The sequence below is a fragment of the Oncorhynchus mykiss genome, chromosome 17 (assembly GCF_013265735.2).
Source record: "Oncorhynchus mykiss isolate Arlee chromosome 17, USDA_OmykA_1.1, whole genome shotgun sequence".
NCBI classification, from domain to species: domain Eukaryota; kingdom Metazoa; phylum Chordata; class Actinopteri; order Salmoniformes; family Salmonidae; genus Oncorhynchus; species Oncorhynchus mykiss.
This window is the reverse complement of record NC_048581.1, coordinates 13,591,017-13,607,303: the sequence shown is the minus strand read 5'-3', so window position 1 is coordinate 13,607,303 and position 16,287 is coordinate 13,591,017. Positions and strand designations below refer to the sequence as shown.

General features: G+C 45.5%; 2 protein-coding genes across 3 annotated transcripts in view; both read right to left on the bottom strand.

The window, feature by feature from the left end:
- The window catches only part of LOC118940024, a 1,007,326-nt gene that overhangs the window by 822,685 nt on the left and 168,354 nt on the right, over window positions 1-16,287 (bottom strand). The gene's annotated exons all lie outside the window — the stretch shown is intronic.
- On the bottom strand, window positions 9-16,265 carry LOC110485510 (soluble calcium-activated nucleotidase 1). Of its 2 annotated transcripts, none has more exons than XM_036948034.1 (6): window positions 15,911-16,265; window positions 8,750-9,264; window positions 6,654-6,780; window positions 1,660-1,800; window positions 1,355-1,558; window positions 9-1,096 (listed from the first exon to the last, which is right to left on the bottom strand). In XM_036948034.1, exons 1-6 carry the CDS (start codon window positions 16,248-16,250, stop codon window positions 726-728), a joined length of 1,698 nt encoding a protein of 565 aa, XP_036803929.1. In that variant the 5' UTR covers window positions 16,251-16,265; the 3' UTR covers window positions 9-725. The 2 variants fall into 2 exon arrangements, with proteins under 2 accessions (XP_036803929.1, XP_036803930.1); XM_036948035.1 differs by lacking the exon at window positions 15,911-16,265 and adding an exon at window positions 15,196-15,235 and having other exon boundaries at window positions 13-1,096.

Sequence of the window (16,287 nt, the reverse complement as noted above, 5' to 3'; positions counted from 1 at the left end):
ACCAACTCTTTGAACCAGAATGAACATTTTAATCTGAGGTGTTCTGTTTTAAAAGGAAGAGAGAAAACAAGTTATTAACATGACAGCTGGTGTAAGAAGACCATGCATCTTATTCAGTAGTCTGTTCAACATATGGCAAATGTTGACAAACCCAACGTCATCCAAGTTTTGCATTTGTGAGTCAGTGTTAACAAGGGTCCTCTTCAGAAGGCACAAACGTAAAAAGATAAATACATTATAACGGAAAACTTCAGGTAATTAATGCTCAGTTTTAAAACGTTTCTTTCCGATTTGTGCCTACTGAACACAACCCTGTGAGCGTTTGACCACTGTTCAACCATAGATCTTCTTAGGCTGCGTTTAGAGATGCAGCCAATTATTTTGACCAGTCAGATCTGATGTGATTGGTATAAACATCAGAATTGGGCTGTCTGTTTAAACCCAAACTTAGTGGACTACATTACCCAGACTCATTTGGGGGGCCAGGAAGTTGCCCATGTGAAGAATCTTAGGGTGTCTGTCACCAAACACTAGTCGTTTCTCTGGACAACCTTGTTGGTGATGACCGTAACCCTTCCTGGAACAGAGTTCTCTTACCTCATCACACTACTTCACAGGTGTGTCAGGCCACAGGTAGGTGATGTTGGTAAGTTCTAAAAACCAACCCTCTCTCCAGTCTCTCCTCAGGATCTCTCCATCCCTCCTCTCTTTCCTCCCCATCCATTTTAAATGAACTCCAGTCCTTCATACTTCAGGTCTCCTATCTTCGTCTCTGGCAGTAACATCCTCCCGTCTAAAGTAAACGCCAGGATGTACGTCGCTATCTTCCCTGCGTCCTCCTCCGACTTCAACGCTAGTACGATCTGATCGTCGGTGTCCGGTACGAACTTGAACGAGGAGAAACCGTGCGTTGGGTGGAGGGGTCCAGCGTGTCCCACGGTGATTTCGCGGAAGTCCGAGGGGCAGGAGAGGAGGAGGTTGGTGGCGCGGTGCTCGTCGGCGATCTCATCGTAGCGTTCGGAGCTGGCGCGGCGGGGGAGGAAGAACCAGCGCTGGAGGCGGTCGGACCACGCTGCAGACTCATGGATCAGGTAACCTGGAGGGAGAAAGAGAGAGAAATACATGAGAGAGAAAGTGTGAGATTAACCCAGTTGACAGAGATGGTGAGATGATCGAGGGAGTGTTTTTCCACACAACTGACTTGGTGCATCAGGTCGCCTCGGAGAAAAACAATAGAAAGTGACATCTTCAGAGGAACAGAGAGGTTTAGCGTGACACAAAGAATAAAGGGTGTGTCATACATTCTTCCAGGAACCAAGAGGATTTATATTAGACTCCTCCCCCCCTCCCTCACCTGGCGGTTGAATCCCGGCTGCGCTGCGCAGGGCGTTGTAACGCGGTACCCAGTTCTCGTGTTGCACGTTGCCGCGGTAACCCACCACCTTGATCCATTGGGGGTTGTCGTTGATGAACTCTCCGGTAGTGGTCGTCCACTCTTTACCCAGACCACCCACGTAGAGGCACTCATCCTTCACCGCCAGCCACTCCGCCTTGAACCCTACACAGAGGTCAAGGGTTAGAGGTTATTACAGTATGGTCCTGGTGATCCACTCTTTACCCAGACCCCCCCCCCCCCCCCCCCCACACACACACACACACCTTTTGAGACAGACCCGTCTCCATCAGTCAGTATAACCCAGGGTACCGCCTGGTTCCCCTCTATCCTGTAGACAACTCCTGTACGGTCGTCCACGCTGTACAGGTGACCGTTGAACGCAACTAGCTCCGACAGCTCCATACCTGGGGGTACAATGATCACTCAGTCAATACAATGACCAGTCGGTCAATCTAATGATCAGTCGGTTAATACGATGATCAGTATTCACACCCCTTAACTTCCTCCTCATGTTGTTGTGTCACAGCCTGAATTCTAACTTCCTCCACATGTTGTGGTACAGCCTGAATTCTAACTTCCTTCTCATGTTGTTGTGGTACAGCCTGAATTCTAACTTCCTCCACATGTTGTTGTGGTACAGCCTGAATTCTAACTTCCTCCTCATGTTGTTGTGGTACAGCCTGAATTCTAACTTCCTCCTCATGTTGTTGTGTTACAGCCTGAATTCTAACTTCCTCCTCATGTTGTTGTGTTACAGCCTGAATTCTAACTTCCTCCTCATGTTGTTGTGTTACAGCCTGAATTCTAACTTCCTCCTCATGTTGTTGTTGTTACAGCCTGAATTCTAACTTCCTCCTCATGTTGTTGTGTTACAGCCTGAATTCTAACTTCCTCCACATGTTGTTGTGGTACAGCCTGAATTCTAACTTCCTCCTCATGTTGTTGTGGTACAGCCTGAATTCTAACTTCCTCCTCATGTTGTTGTGGTACAGCCTGAATTCTAACTTCCTCCTCATGTTGTTGTGGTACAGCCTGAATTCTGACTTCCTCCTCATGTTGTTGTGGTACAGCCTGAATTCTAACTTCCTCCTCATGTTGTTGTGGTACAGCCTGAATTCTAACTTCCTCCACATGTTGTTGTGGTACAGCCTGAATTCTAACTTCCTCCTCATGTTGTTGTGTTACAGCCTGAATTCTAACTTCCTCCTCATGTTGTTGTGGTACAGCCTGAATTCTAACTTCCTCCTCGTGTTGTTGTGGTACAGCCTGAATTCTAACTTCCTCCTCATGTTGTTGTGGTACAGCCTGAATTCTAACTTCCTCCTCATGTTGTTGTGTTACAGCCTGAATTCTAACTTCCTCCTCATGTTGTTGTGGTACAGCCTGAATTCTAACTTCCTCCACATGTTGTTGTGGTACAGCCTGAATTCTAACTTCCTCCATATGTTGTTGTGTTACAGCCTGAATTCTAACTTCCTCCTCATGTTGTTGTGGTACAGCCTGAATTCTAACTTCCTCCTCATGTTGTTGTGTTACAGCCTGAATTCTAACTTCCTCCTCATGTTGTTGTGTTACAGCCTGAATTCTAACTTCCTCCTCATGTTGTGTTACAGCCTGCATTTAAAATGGATTCAATTGAGATTGTTTTGTCACTGGCCTACCCACAATACCTCATAATGTCAAAGTGGAATAATGTTTTTAGACATTTTTACTAATTAATAAAAAATGCTAAGCTGAAATGTCTTGAGTCAATAAGTATTCAACCCCAAAGACCTGGGAGGTTTTCCAATGCCTTACAAAGAAGGGCACCTATTGGTAGATGGGTCAACATAAAAAGCAGACATTGAATATCCCTTTGAGCATGGTGAAGTTATTAGTTACATTTTGGATGGTGTATCAACAGACCCAGTCACTACAAAGATAAAGGCGTCCTTCCTTAACGTCCTTCCTAAGGAGAGGAAGGAAACCGCTCAGGGATTTCACAATGAGGCCAATGGTGACTTTAAAACAGTTACAGAGTTTAACGGCTGTGATGGGAGAAAACTCAGGATGGATCAACAACATTGTAGTTACTCCACAATACTAACCTAATGGACAGAGGTTACTCCACAATACTAACCTAATGGACAGAGGTTACTCCACAATACTAACCTAATGGACAGAGGTTACTCCACAATACTAACCTGATGGACAGAGGTTACTCCACAATACTAACCTAATGGACAGAGGTTACTCCACAATACTAACCTAATGGACAGAGGTTACTCCACAATACTAACCTGATGGACAGAGGTTACTCCACAATACTAACCTAATGGGCAGAGGTTACTCCACAATACTAACCTAATGGACAGAGGTTACTCCACAATACTAACCTAATGGACAGAGGTTACTCCACAATACTAACCTAATGGGCAGAGGTTACTCCACAATACTAACCTAATGGACAGAGGTTACTCCACAATACTAACCTAATGGACAGAGGTTACTCCACAATACTAACCTAATGGACAGAGGTTACTCCACAATACTAACCTAATGGACAGAGGTTACTCCACAATACTAACCTAATGGACAGAGGATACTCCACAATACTAACCTAATGGACAGAGGTTACTCCACAATACTAACCTAATGGACAGAGGTTACTCCACAATACTAACCTAATGGACAGAGGTTACTCCACAATACTAACCTAATGGACAGAGGTTACTCCACAATACTAACCTAATGGACAGAGGTTACTCCACAATACTAACCTAATGGACAGAGGTTACTCCACAATACTAACCTAATGGACAAAGGTTACTCCACAATACTAACCTAATGGACAGAGGTTACTCCACAATACTAACCTAATGGACAGAGGTTACTCCACAATACTAGCCTAATGGACAGAGGTTACTCCACAATACTAACCTAATGGACAGAGGTTACTCCACAATACTAGCCTAATGGACAGAGGTTACTCCACAATACTAACCTAATGGACAGAGGTTACTCCACAATACTAACCTAATGGACAGAGGTTACTCCACAATACTAACCTAATGGACAGAGGTTACTCCACAATACTAACCAAATGGACAGAGGATACTCCACAATACTAACCTAATGGACAGAGGTTACTCCACAATACTAACCTAATGGACAGAGGTTACTCCACAATACTAACCTAATGGACAGAGGTTACTCCACAATACTAACCTAATGGACAGAGGTTACTCCACAATACTAACCAAATGGACAGAGGATACTCCACAATACTAACCTAATGGACAGAGGTTACTCCACAATACTAACCTAATGGACAGAGGTTACTCCACAATACTAACCTAATGGACAGAGGTTACTCCACAATACTAACCTAATGGACAGAGGTTACTCCACAATACTAACCTAATGGACAGAGGTTACTCCACAATACTAACCTAATGGACAGAGGTTACTCCACCATACTAACCTAATGGACAGAGGTTACTCCACCATACTAACCTAATGGACAGAGGTTACTCCACAATACTAACCTAATGGACAGAGGTTACTCCACAATACTAACCTAATGGACAGAGGTTACTCCACAATACTAACCTAATGGACAGAGGTTACTCCACAATACTAACCTAATGGACAGAGGTTACTCCACCATACTAACCTAATGGACAGAGGTTACTCCACCATACTAACCTAATGGACAGAGGTTACTCCACAATACTAACCTAATGGACAGAGGTTACTCCACAATACTAACCTAATGGACAGAGGTTACTCCACAATACTAACCTAATGGACAGAGTGAAAAGAAGGAAGGCTGTACAGAATAAAAAATATTCCAAAACATGCATCCTGTTTGCAACAATTCACGAAACAAGTAATACTGCTAAAAATTGTGGCAAAGCAATTCACTTTTTGTCCTGAATACAAAGTGTTATGTTTGGTACTCTGTCATCCAATACATTACAGAGTACCACTCTACATATTTTTAAGCATAGTGGTGTCTGCATCATGTTATGGGTATGCTTGTAAATGGTTAAGGACAGAGTTCTTTTTCAGGATAAACAAGAAATGGAATAGAGCTAAGCACAGGCAACATCCTAGAGAAAAACCTGGTTCAGTCTGCTTTCCAACAGACACTGGCAGATTGATTCATCTTTCAGCAGGACAATAACCTAAAACACAAGGCCAAATATACACTGGAGTTGCTTACCAAGAAGACAGTTAATGTTCCTGAGTGGCCGAGTTACAGTTTTGAATTAAATCTACTTGAAAATCGATGGCAAGACTTGGTTGTCTAGCAATGATCAACAACCAATTTGACAGAGCTTGAAGAATTTTAAAATTAAGAAAGCAAAGATTGTACAATCCAGTTGTGCACAGCTCTTAGAAACTTTACCAGAAAGACTCACAGCTGTAATCGCTGCCAAAGATTATTCTAACATGTATTGACTCAAGGGTGTGAATACTTATGTAAATAAGATATTTCTGGATTTCATTTTCAATAAATGTTTTCACTTTGTCATTACGGGGTATTGTGTGTAGATGGGTGAGAGGAAAAACATAAATCTGTTGAATTCAGGCTGTAACACAATAAAATGTGGAATAAGTCCTGGAGTATGAATACTTTCTGGAGATTTATTCTTCTCATACGACAGAAGAAAGGAGAACACATTCCAACTACTGTTATGTGATACTAGCCTGGCTGCCAGTCCGTCTCTGCCCTCTAGCCACTCCTTACAAAGCAAGACAGTTCCATAAGGAGTTGGCAAGAGAGCAGAATCAGAGTGGTCTGACAGCCAGGCAAAGAGAACACAACACAGTGGTTTACACAGTGGTTACTGTAAAGACGCACTATGCAGAAATCACTCCGCCATTTCCTGGTTGCTACAATTCTAATAGTTGTGACAAAATGCAGGTATAGCGTAGAGAATCTAAAACTTAAGAACAGGAAGCATAGAAATAGCGCACACAGGACAGATCTACTGCTTCTTAGACTTGCTGTCAATGAGAACTACAGATCTATAACACGCATTTCTTTGTGAATTTGGTCAAGTTGCCCCAAAAAGTGACATATTGCAGCTTTAAAAGCAGTTTGTGACAAATGCTGATATAAAAAAAAGCTTTGAAGCCATTTGAATAAATGGTACAACACGGTCGGGTCCCAAATGGCACCCTATTCGCTGTTTTCTGCACTACTAAGTGGTGCACTAAAGAGGGAAGAGAGTGCCATTTTAGATGGAACCACAGTAACTAAAACCACCTCGTCCCTTCTCAGCCAGGTGGCTCTCCAGGGTCAGGCTGTCTGCGTCCCACTCCACCTCCACTCTGTCCCCACTCTCAGACACCACCAGGTGGCCCCTCCGCATGACGCTGAACCACGTCTGACCCTACAGGACATGAGATCAATAGTTTATTTTAGCATGTAGCTGAACGACGTCTGACCCTACAGGACATGAGATCAATAGTTTATTTTAGCATGTAGCTGAACCACGTCTGACCCTACAGGACAGAAGATCAATACCTTATTTTAGCATGTAGCTGAACCACGTCTGACCCTACAGGACAGAAGATCAATAGTTTATTTTAGCATGTAGCTGAACCACGTCTGACCCTACAGGACAGAAGATCAATAGTTTATTTTAGCATGTAGCTGAACCACGTCTGACCCTACAGGACAGAAGATCAATAGTTTATTTTAGCGTGACGCTGAACCAAGTCTGACCCTACAGGACAGAAGATCAATAGTTTACTCTACTCCTAAAATAAGATAAATTAAGAAATACAGTATTAATCCCTGATGTAGCTAAACACATTTTCTATTGAGTAAACTTAAAATCACCACACGCTTCAGAGTAAAACAGTTCTAAGAAATAAAGCAAACTGATGAATAAAAGAACATAAACACATGGGAGCCGAGTGGAGCTGTGGTCTAAGGCTCTACTAGCTGTGGTCTAAGGCTCTGCTAGCTGTGGTCTAAGGCTCTGCTAGCTGTGGTCTAAGGCTCTGCTAGCTGTGGTCTAAGGCTCTGCTAGCTGTGGTCTAAGGCTCTGCATCACACTGCTAGCTGTGGTCTAAGGCTCTGCTAGCTGTGGTTTAAGGCTCTGCTAGCTGTGGTCTAAGGCTCTGCTAGCTGTGGTCTAAGGCTCTGCATCACACTGCTAGCTGTGGTCTAAGGCTCTGCTAGCTGTGGTCTAAGGCTCTGCATCACACTGCTAGCTGTGGTCTAAGGCTCTGCTAGCTGTGGTCTAAGGCTCTGCATCACACTGCTAGCTGTGGTCTAAGGCTCTGCTAGCTGTGGTCTAAGGCTCTGCATCACACTGCTAGCTGTGGTCTAAGGCTCTGCATCACACTGCTAGCTGAGGTCTAAGGCTCTGCTAGCTGTGGTCTAAGGCTCTGTATCACACTGCTAGCTGTGGTCTAAGGCTCTGTATCACACTGCTAGCTGTGGTCTAAGGCTCTGCTAGCTGTGGTCTAAGGCTCTGTATCACACTGCTAGCTGTGGTCTAAGGCTCTGTATCACACTGCTAGCTGTGGTCTAAGGCTCTGCTAGCTGTGGTCTAAGGCTCTGCATAACACTGCTAGCTGTGGTCTAAGGCTCTGCTAGCTGTGGTCTAAGGCTCTGCTAGCTGTGGTCTAAGGCTCTGTATCACACTGCTAGCTGTGGTCTAAGGCTCTGCATCACACTGCTAGCTGTGGTCTAAGGCTCTGCATCACACTGCTAGCTGTGGTCTAAGGCTCTGCATCACACTGCTAGCTGTGGTCTAAGGCTCTACTAGCTGTGGTCTAAGGCTCTGCTAGCTGTGGTCTAAGGCTCTGCTAGCTGTGGTCTAAGGCTCTGCATCACACTGCTAGCTGTGGTCTAAGGCTCTGCATCACACTGCTAGTTGTGGTCTAAGGCTCTGCTAGCTGTGGTCTAAGGCTCTGCTAGCTGTGGTCTAAGGCTCTGCTAGCTGTGGTCTAAGGCTCTGCTAGCTGTGGTCTAAGGCTCTGCATCACACTGCTAGCTGTGGTCTAAGGCTCTGTATCACACTGCTAGCTGTGGTCTAAGGCTCTGCTAGCTGTGGTCTAAGGCTCTGTATCACACTGCTAGCTGAGGTCTAAGGCTCTGGATCACACTGCTAGCTGTGGTCTAAGGCTCTGCATCACACTGCTAGCTGTGGTCTAAGGCCGTGATGAGACAAGACTAACTACCAATTGGATACCACGAAATTGGGGAGATTTATAATAAAAATAATATATAATAATAATATTTTTTTAAATTATATAAAATGTAATAAATGAAAAATAATAAAAAATAAAGAACAGCCTAATTACGGATAAAGCTGAAATGTGGGTTTGTAAGCATGATGTAAATACCTTGGTGCTCATTGAGGCCGTGTCCAAGTCTGCGATCACCCCAATACGGTACCGGATGCTCCCGGACGCCATCCTCTCCGGGGGACTGAGAGGATATGTGTCGTTGTAGTGTTTATTATTCCAGTTGACGTTGTTTCCCACTGCAGCCACCGGTTGACGGTTACCATTATTGTTTATTTCATTGTCATTGTTCGTCCACCAGCTTTGCGCCCCGTTACCGTGGTGATGGAAGCGGTCAGAGGAGACGCCGAAGACGTCATTGCCGCCAGTTCCGACCCCCGTCGTCTGGTGCAGGTAGAACAGCAGGGCGAGGGCAAGGAGTGTTGCCACGGTGATGGCCCTCCATTTTAGGCGGAAGCGGGGGTCAGAGGTGGCGCCGGCCATGAAGGCCAGGGCAGGAAGGCCTCGCACGGAGATCCGCAGGGAATTCATGGAACTGGAATCATCAGGACCACCACCACGTTCCGGCTCTGAATTATACCCTGAGATAATGGACATGGGGGAGGGAGAGGGAGCTGGGAGGGTGGGGAAAGAGGGGAGGGTGAGAGAGAAAGAGAGAGGGGCAAGAGAGATTGACAGAGAGAGAGATGGACAGAGAGAAAGAGAGATGGACAGAGAGAAAGAGAGATGGACAGAGAGAAAGAGAGATGGACAGAGAGAAAGAGAGATGGACAGAGAGAGAGAGAGATGGACAGAGAGAAAGAGAGATGGACAGAGAGAAAGAGAGATGGACAGAGAGAAAGAGAGATGGACAGAGAGAAAGAGAGATGGACAGAGAGAGAGAGAGATGGACAGAGAGAGAGAGAGATGGACAGAGAGAGAGAGATGGACAGAGAGAGAGATGGACAGAGAGAGAGATGGACAGAGAGAGAGATGGACAGAGAGAGAGAAGTCAGAGATACAGGGGGTAAAAGGGGAAAGAGAATTGGAAAAAGGTAGAGGGCAAATGTTCATTTCATTGTTCATTGTTGTTCATTCATTATATTGTCTACTGTTTATTGTTATACTGCAGCCTGGTGCTGAGCATAGGTCAAAATATCCATTCCACTAACCACGTTTTAACCCACAGTCAAGCCATCCCTTATAAAAATTAAATCACGACAGCTGAGATGGAAACAGGTCGCTTCTGTACAATTGTATTAATTCCAAGAGATAATTTGTTCGTTCGGCATGTTGGATCTTTTGGTGTCTGTAAAATGTATTATGCGAGAGATGGTGGTGGAAATGCCTTTATCAGCAAATATTGGTTTATTATACATCATATGGAAGTAAACATGGAGTCACGTGATGAGATGGTGTGTGTGTGGTCCTCCCACTACCACTCAGGACAGCATGCAGTTTATTAGGCTACGGATGAAACAAGTTATAATGAACGTCACAGTGGGGAGAAAGTGCACAGTGATGAGCTTGATGCTCCTTTCAATAAATATCAAGGGTTTGATTCTGGTGACGTGATGATTGATGCTTCACTGCTGCTTGACTAATAAAACAACTTTTGTTCTTGTCCATAGTAACATCATAATGTAGGTAGCCTACCCACACTGCATGGTAGGTAGCCTACCCACACTGCGTGGTAGGTAGCCTACCCACACTGCGTGGTAGGTGGCCTACCCACACTGCATGGTAGGTGGCCTACCCACACTGCATGGTAGGTGGCCTACCCACACTGCATGGTAGGTGGCCTACCCACACTGCATGATAGGTGGCCTACCCACACTGCATGGTAGGTAGCCTACCCACACTGCATGGTAGGTAGCCTACCCACACTGCATGGTAGGTAGCCTACCCACACTGCATGGTAGGTAGCCTACCCACACTGCATGTGACAGCTGTGGCTAGAGAACACGTGTGAGGGAAACACATTGAACTTTAAGTTTTCATGTATCAAATAGAAATGTAAGTTAAAAAAGTACATTTTGTTCACCAAGTCATCGAGCACAGACTTTTAACCACAACAAGTCTGTTTGGAGGAAACCCCACTGTTTGGAGGAAACCCCACTGTTTGGAGGAAACCCCACTGTTTGGAGGAAACCCCACTGTGGGGAAAATGATCAAATGTTTTTCTTACGCAGATATTTTTATATTTGCATGAAGATCTGTCAGCAAATTAGATGCAAACCAGCTAGTGACTGAACAAGGTTCCCCAGGACTGGGTCGTATTCACTAAACACTAAACCAGCTAGTGACTGAACAAGGTTCCCCAGGACTGGGTCGTATTCACTAGACACTAAACCAGCTAGTGACTGAACAAGGCTCCCCAGGACTGGGTCGTATTCACTAAACCAGCTAGTGACTGAACAAGGCTCCCCAGGACTGGGTCGTGTTCACTAGACACTAAACCAGCTAGTGACTGGACAAGGTTCCCCAGGACTGGGTCGTATTCACTAAACCAGCTAGTGACTGAACAAGGCTCCCCAGGACTGGGTCGTATTCACTAGACACTAAACCAGCTAGTGACTGAACAAGGTTCCCCAGGACTGGGTCGTATTCACTAGACACTAAACCAGCTAGTGACTGAACAAGGTTCCCCAGGACTGGGTCGTATTCACTAAACACTAAACCAGCTAGTGACTGAACAAGGTTCCCCAGGACTGGGTCGTATTCACTAGACACTAAACCAGCTAGTGACTGAACAAGGCTCCCCAGGACTGGGTCGTATTCACTAAACCAGCTAGTGACTGAACAAGGCTCCCCAGGACTGGGTCGTGTTCACTAGACACTAAACCAGCTAGTGACTGGACAAGGTTCCCCAGGACTGGGTCGTATTCACTAAACCAGCTAGTGACTGAACAAGGCTCCCCAGGACTGGGTCGTATTCACTAGACACTAAACCAGCTAGTGACTGAACAAGGTTCCCCAGGACTGGGTCGTATTCACTAGACACTAAACCAGCTAGTGACTGAACAAGGTTCCCCAGGACTGGGTCGTATTCACTAAACACTAAACCAGCTAGTGACTGAACAAGGTTCCCCAGGACTGGGTCGTATTCACTAGACACTAAACCAGCTAGTGACTGGACAAGGCTCCCCAGGACTGGGTCGTATTCACTAAACCAGCTAGTGACTGAACAAGGTTCCCCAGGACTGGGTCGTATTCACTAGACACTAAACCAGCTAGTGACTGAACAAGGTTCCCCAGGACTGGGTCGTATTCACTAGACACTAAACCAGCTAGTGACTGGACAAGGCTCCCCAGGACTGGGTCGTATTCACTAAACCAGCTAGTGACTGGACAAGGCTCCCCAGGACTGGGTCGTATTCACTAAACCAGCTAGTGACTGAACAAGGTTCCCCAGGACTGGGTCGTATTCACTAAACCAGCTAGTGACTGGACAAGGCTCCCCAGGACTGGGTCGTATTCACTAAACCAGCTAGTGACTGGACAAGGCTCCCCAGGACTGGGTCGTATTCACTAAACCAGCTAGTGACTGAACAAGCCTCCCCAGGACTGGGTCGTATTCACTAGACACTAAATGAAAGAAAACAGACAGAAACTGAACTTATCCAATAGGAAAGAATCTCAGTTTACTTTGCATGACATTTCCTGTTGCAACACGTTTGCACTAATGAATTCGACCCTGGTCTACCAGTGCTTCTGGGTGTAGTTTACCACTAGGTACAGATCTAGGATCAGCTTCACCTACCCCAGTCCTATCTTTAACTAGAAGTAGGGAAAATGCCAAACAGATCCAACAACAGCATCTAGGGGCAACTTCTCCCTACCTGAACACAGGTGTGGTACCTGACTGTTGACATGGTCCCATAAGGCTCTATGTAGGGAATAGGGTGTCATGGCTGGGTGGAGGAGAGGGAACAGGTGCCTTCCAGTTGAAACTGGAGAGGGCTCTGTGTCTGTGTGGTACAGTACTGCTACAGACAAGATGACATGTTCTCTGCCAGTCTTGCATCATGGTTGCTAGGGGCAACAGACTTAAAAGGTAGAGGACAGGTAGGTACTAGTTCTGTTGTTCCTCGGTCACAGTTACGCACCCACTCACTTGTACTACTGAGTCACGCAATGCTTCAAGACAGGCAGCAAGGGCTAGACACTACAATACTGTAGAATACGCACCAGGATTCAAATACTATTTGAAATCTTTCAAAGACTTTTAGTGTTTGCTCTCTAGCATGTTGGAGTTCCAGATGGGTGGGGTTTGACCGCCTGCAACTATTCTATTGGTTGCACTGTGCCAGGCAAGCTCCATCAAGCCCAGATCGTGTATTTGAAATGATTTCAAATAGTATTTGAACCCAGGGAAACACACATTTGCTCTGTAAGTGGAACCAACTACCGTGGAGTGGCGTCTCCCTAGATGCTATCTGCCTCTGGTCTAGGAGAGACTGTGTCCAAAACGGCACCATATTTCCTGTTTCAGGCACTTTTTTTGACCAGGGGCCATAGGGTTGAAAAGCAGTGCACTATGTAGGGAATAGGGAACCATTTTGGAAAGAAAATCTGTTACATAAACACTGGTTCTGTTCCACTTCAGTTAGGGCTCCTGAGTGGTGCAGCGGTCTAAGGCACCGCATCACTACAGACCCTGGTTCTATTCCGGGCTGTATCACATCCGGCCGTGATTGGGAGTCCCATAGGGCGGTGCACCATTGGCCCAGCGTCGTCCGGGTTTGGCCGGAGTAGGCCGTCTTTGTAAATAAGAATTTATTCTTAACTGACTTGCCTAGTTAAATAAAAGGTTTAAAAATAAAAATATGTCAACAGGTTAGCTGTGTAGGTAAGGAGAGTAGGATGCATCATCATGAGGTTATCAGCCAGTCTGAGGACTTACTGAGGTAGCCGACCACAAGAGACTAACACAGGAGAGACCAAGCAAAACCATGTGCCTCTCTAACACAAATACACTCTCACTCAGGCAGTCACTCATCAAATCACCACTGCATGTATAAACCCAAACCTGCTGCCACAGAAACCAGCTGTGAGGTGTATTGATCTCTTCCCCTCTCAGAACCAGCTGTGAGGTCTATTGATCTCTTCCCCTCTCAGATCCAGCTGTGAGGTCTATTGATCTCTTCCCCTCTCAGATCCAGCTGTGAGGTTGTTATAACACAGGTTCTGTGTCTCAAATGGCACCTTACTCCCTATATAGTGCACTACCAGGTCAAAAGTAGGGCACACGTCAAACTCATTCCACGGAGGGCCGAGTGTCTGATGGTTTTTCCTCCTCCCTTGTATTTGATTGATCAATTAAGGCCATTGATTAGTTAGGGACTCCCCTCACCTGGTTGTCCAGGTCTTAACTGGACACAAGGTGAAAGGAGATGGCCCAGTGTCAGCTGGTTTCTCCATGGAATGAGTTGGACTCCCCTTCACGAAATCAATCAGATGCTATTAGTGCCCAGCTTGGGATACCTATGGGATATTGATGACAGTATTGTGAGCTAAAACCAGATGAACATTTCCTAAATCAGATCAAACTAGCCTCAAATCAGTTTGTGTTCATTTAAAACTGGTTTTCCTAGATTCAAACTGGTTGATGTTAGTTTACAGCAGATATACTACCGAGCAGGATCAATGTCCTATCTGCATGACCCCTCTATGTTGAACTGTCTGCTCCCTATACATGTTACTCATGTTATGGATTCCCATCACCTGGTCATCTACGTCTTGAATCGGAAACATTGAAAGGAAATAACAAAACCAGCAGACACCCCTGATACACCCCTAGGTCCCTTCAACAAGACATCATGGCCACGAAGACAGGAAGAGAGGTGGAGCCAGAAATCAGGCCAGACTACAAGGGGTGTGTTCATTATGGAAACTGTTTAAGAACCAAACGGAAGCAAACAGAGAAAAAGGAACTAAACAGGAATGGACCGACCCAAATTTGTCCAATACAAACTCTTGCTTGCGTTTTCCATTTGGAGTAAACCATAGACCGATAGAGGACTCATCGTGGATATAAACTGTTAACATGGACATTGTCACTGAGGGCTAACTTGCAAGCACGAAAACAGTCAACAAATGTCAAGCAAATATATGCCCGGGATACCCTATTAATTGAAGTTTTACTGTACTTTAAAATGGAGTTAACTTTAGCTTCAATGGCACTGCTCATTCTGTCACAGACACTATAACTCATCAGATACAAAGATGAGTCATCCATCTCTATAGAGTAAAGGGTTTCTGTTGCAAAACATTTTGCAGCAGACTAAACGTTTTGCTATAGGAATCGGTGTAATGATTACACCCCAGTAATCTTGGGGCAAAACGAATGACTGTCAAACTAGCAGACTGATCAAATGCGTATCTAGCTACTAGTTAGCTTTGACACCTTCACTCCTTAAGGTCCAAGGACCGTATGCTATTTTCAGCGGTAGACCATCTCTGCAGCCAAAACAATTGCGATACGGTTCTAGAAACATAAAGCCCCGTACTTTCATATCACAAAATAATTTCCCAAATGCAAAACACATACGATATACACTTACTGTACACTGTTTTAACCGGCTTCATCACAGTCGCAGCTGACAGTATCTTTCAGTGACAACATGTTTCTGTCGGCCTTCTGCTCAGAGCATGCGAGACAGCCAATTAGCATGTAGCATTCCTCCGTCTGTCTTCCGTAAACAGCTGTGACATGGAGATATGACCTTGTGGGAACACCAACCCTAACCCTATAAAAAATGTGCGTTTCAATTTAACTTTTTGTTTTGAGAAAAGTATGTCTCGCTTATATGAAAGGTAAGGTTATGCTTCCAAAACCGTACCGCAAGCAATGCGTGTTAATGTTCAGACCGAACGTCTGGGCTCTTATGAATAACAAACCTCCACTGTAGACGCCTTCGTCCAATTACTCCTGTGTGTAACGGAACAGAGTCATGATCAAGGTCTAGCTATGATACATGTAGGAGATACGTCAAAGGCTGGATGACTGTCAATCAATGGAAACTCTGGAAAAAGTCAGAGAAGGTCGGAAATAGTTTCGGAAAGTATATTCCTATTTTAGCAAGCTCCTAGCTAGCTTGTGCAAAACAAACTTTAGCATTAGGGGCTAGTTTATTGGATAGCATTGATAAATCCGCCTCCAGACTGCATGTCAATTGAAATTATCCGTTACTTTATTATGCCTGGCTTTGTATACTTTAGACAGACCGTACTCACTGGGAATACTTTAGACAGACCGTACCGTACACCCGTACTCACTGGGTGAGAGGGAGGTCTCCGCGTCCCCCCGTAGCGACTGTTTGGAGGAGGTTATCCGGTGTTTCGGTGGTTCTCGGTCCCTACTCCCCCTGCTCCATCGCTGGAAGAGAGTTGAGGCAGCCAGCTCGACTTCCGCCTTCTCGCTGCTTCCCTGGCGCGAGCGGAATGAACTCTGGAAACTCTGCCAACTTGCCGCGCATGACGACGCAGAGCCGCCGACCGACGCAGAGCCGCCGACCGACGCATCCCAACGAGCGTCCTGATTGGTCCGTTCCTTTCTGCGTAGCTTGACCCAGCGTTTGCTTAAAATATTCTGTCCTTCGCGCTGAGTTGAACACATTGACCCTGACCTTCTCGGGTAACCTGTACAGTCCATA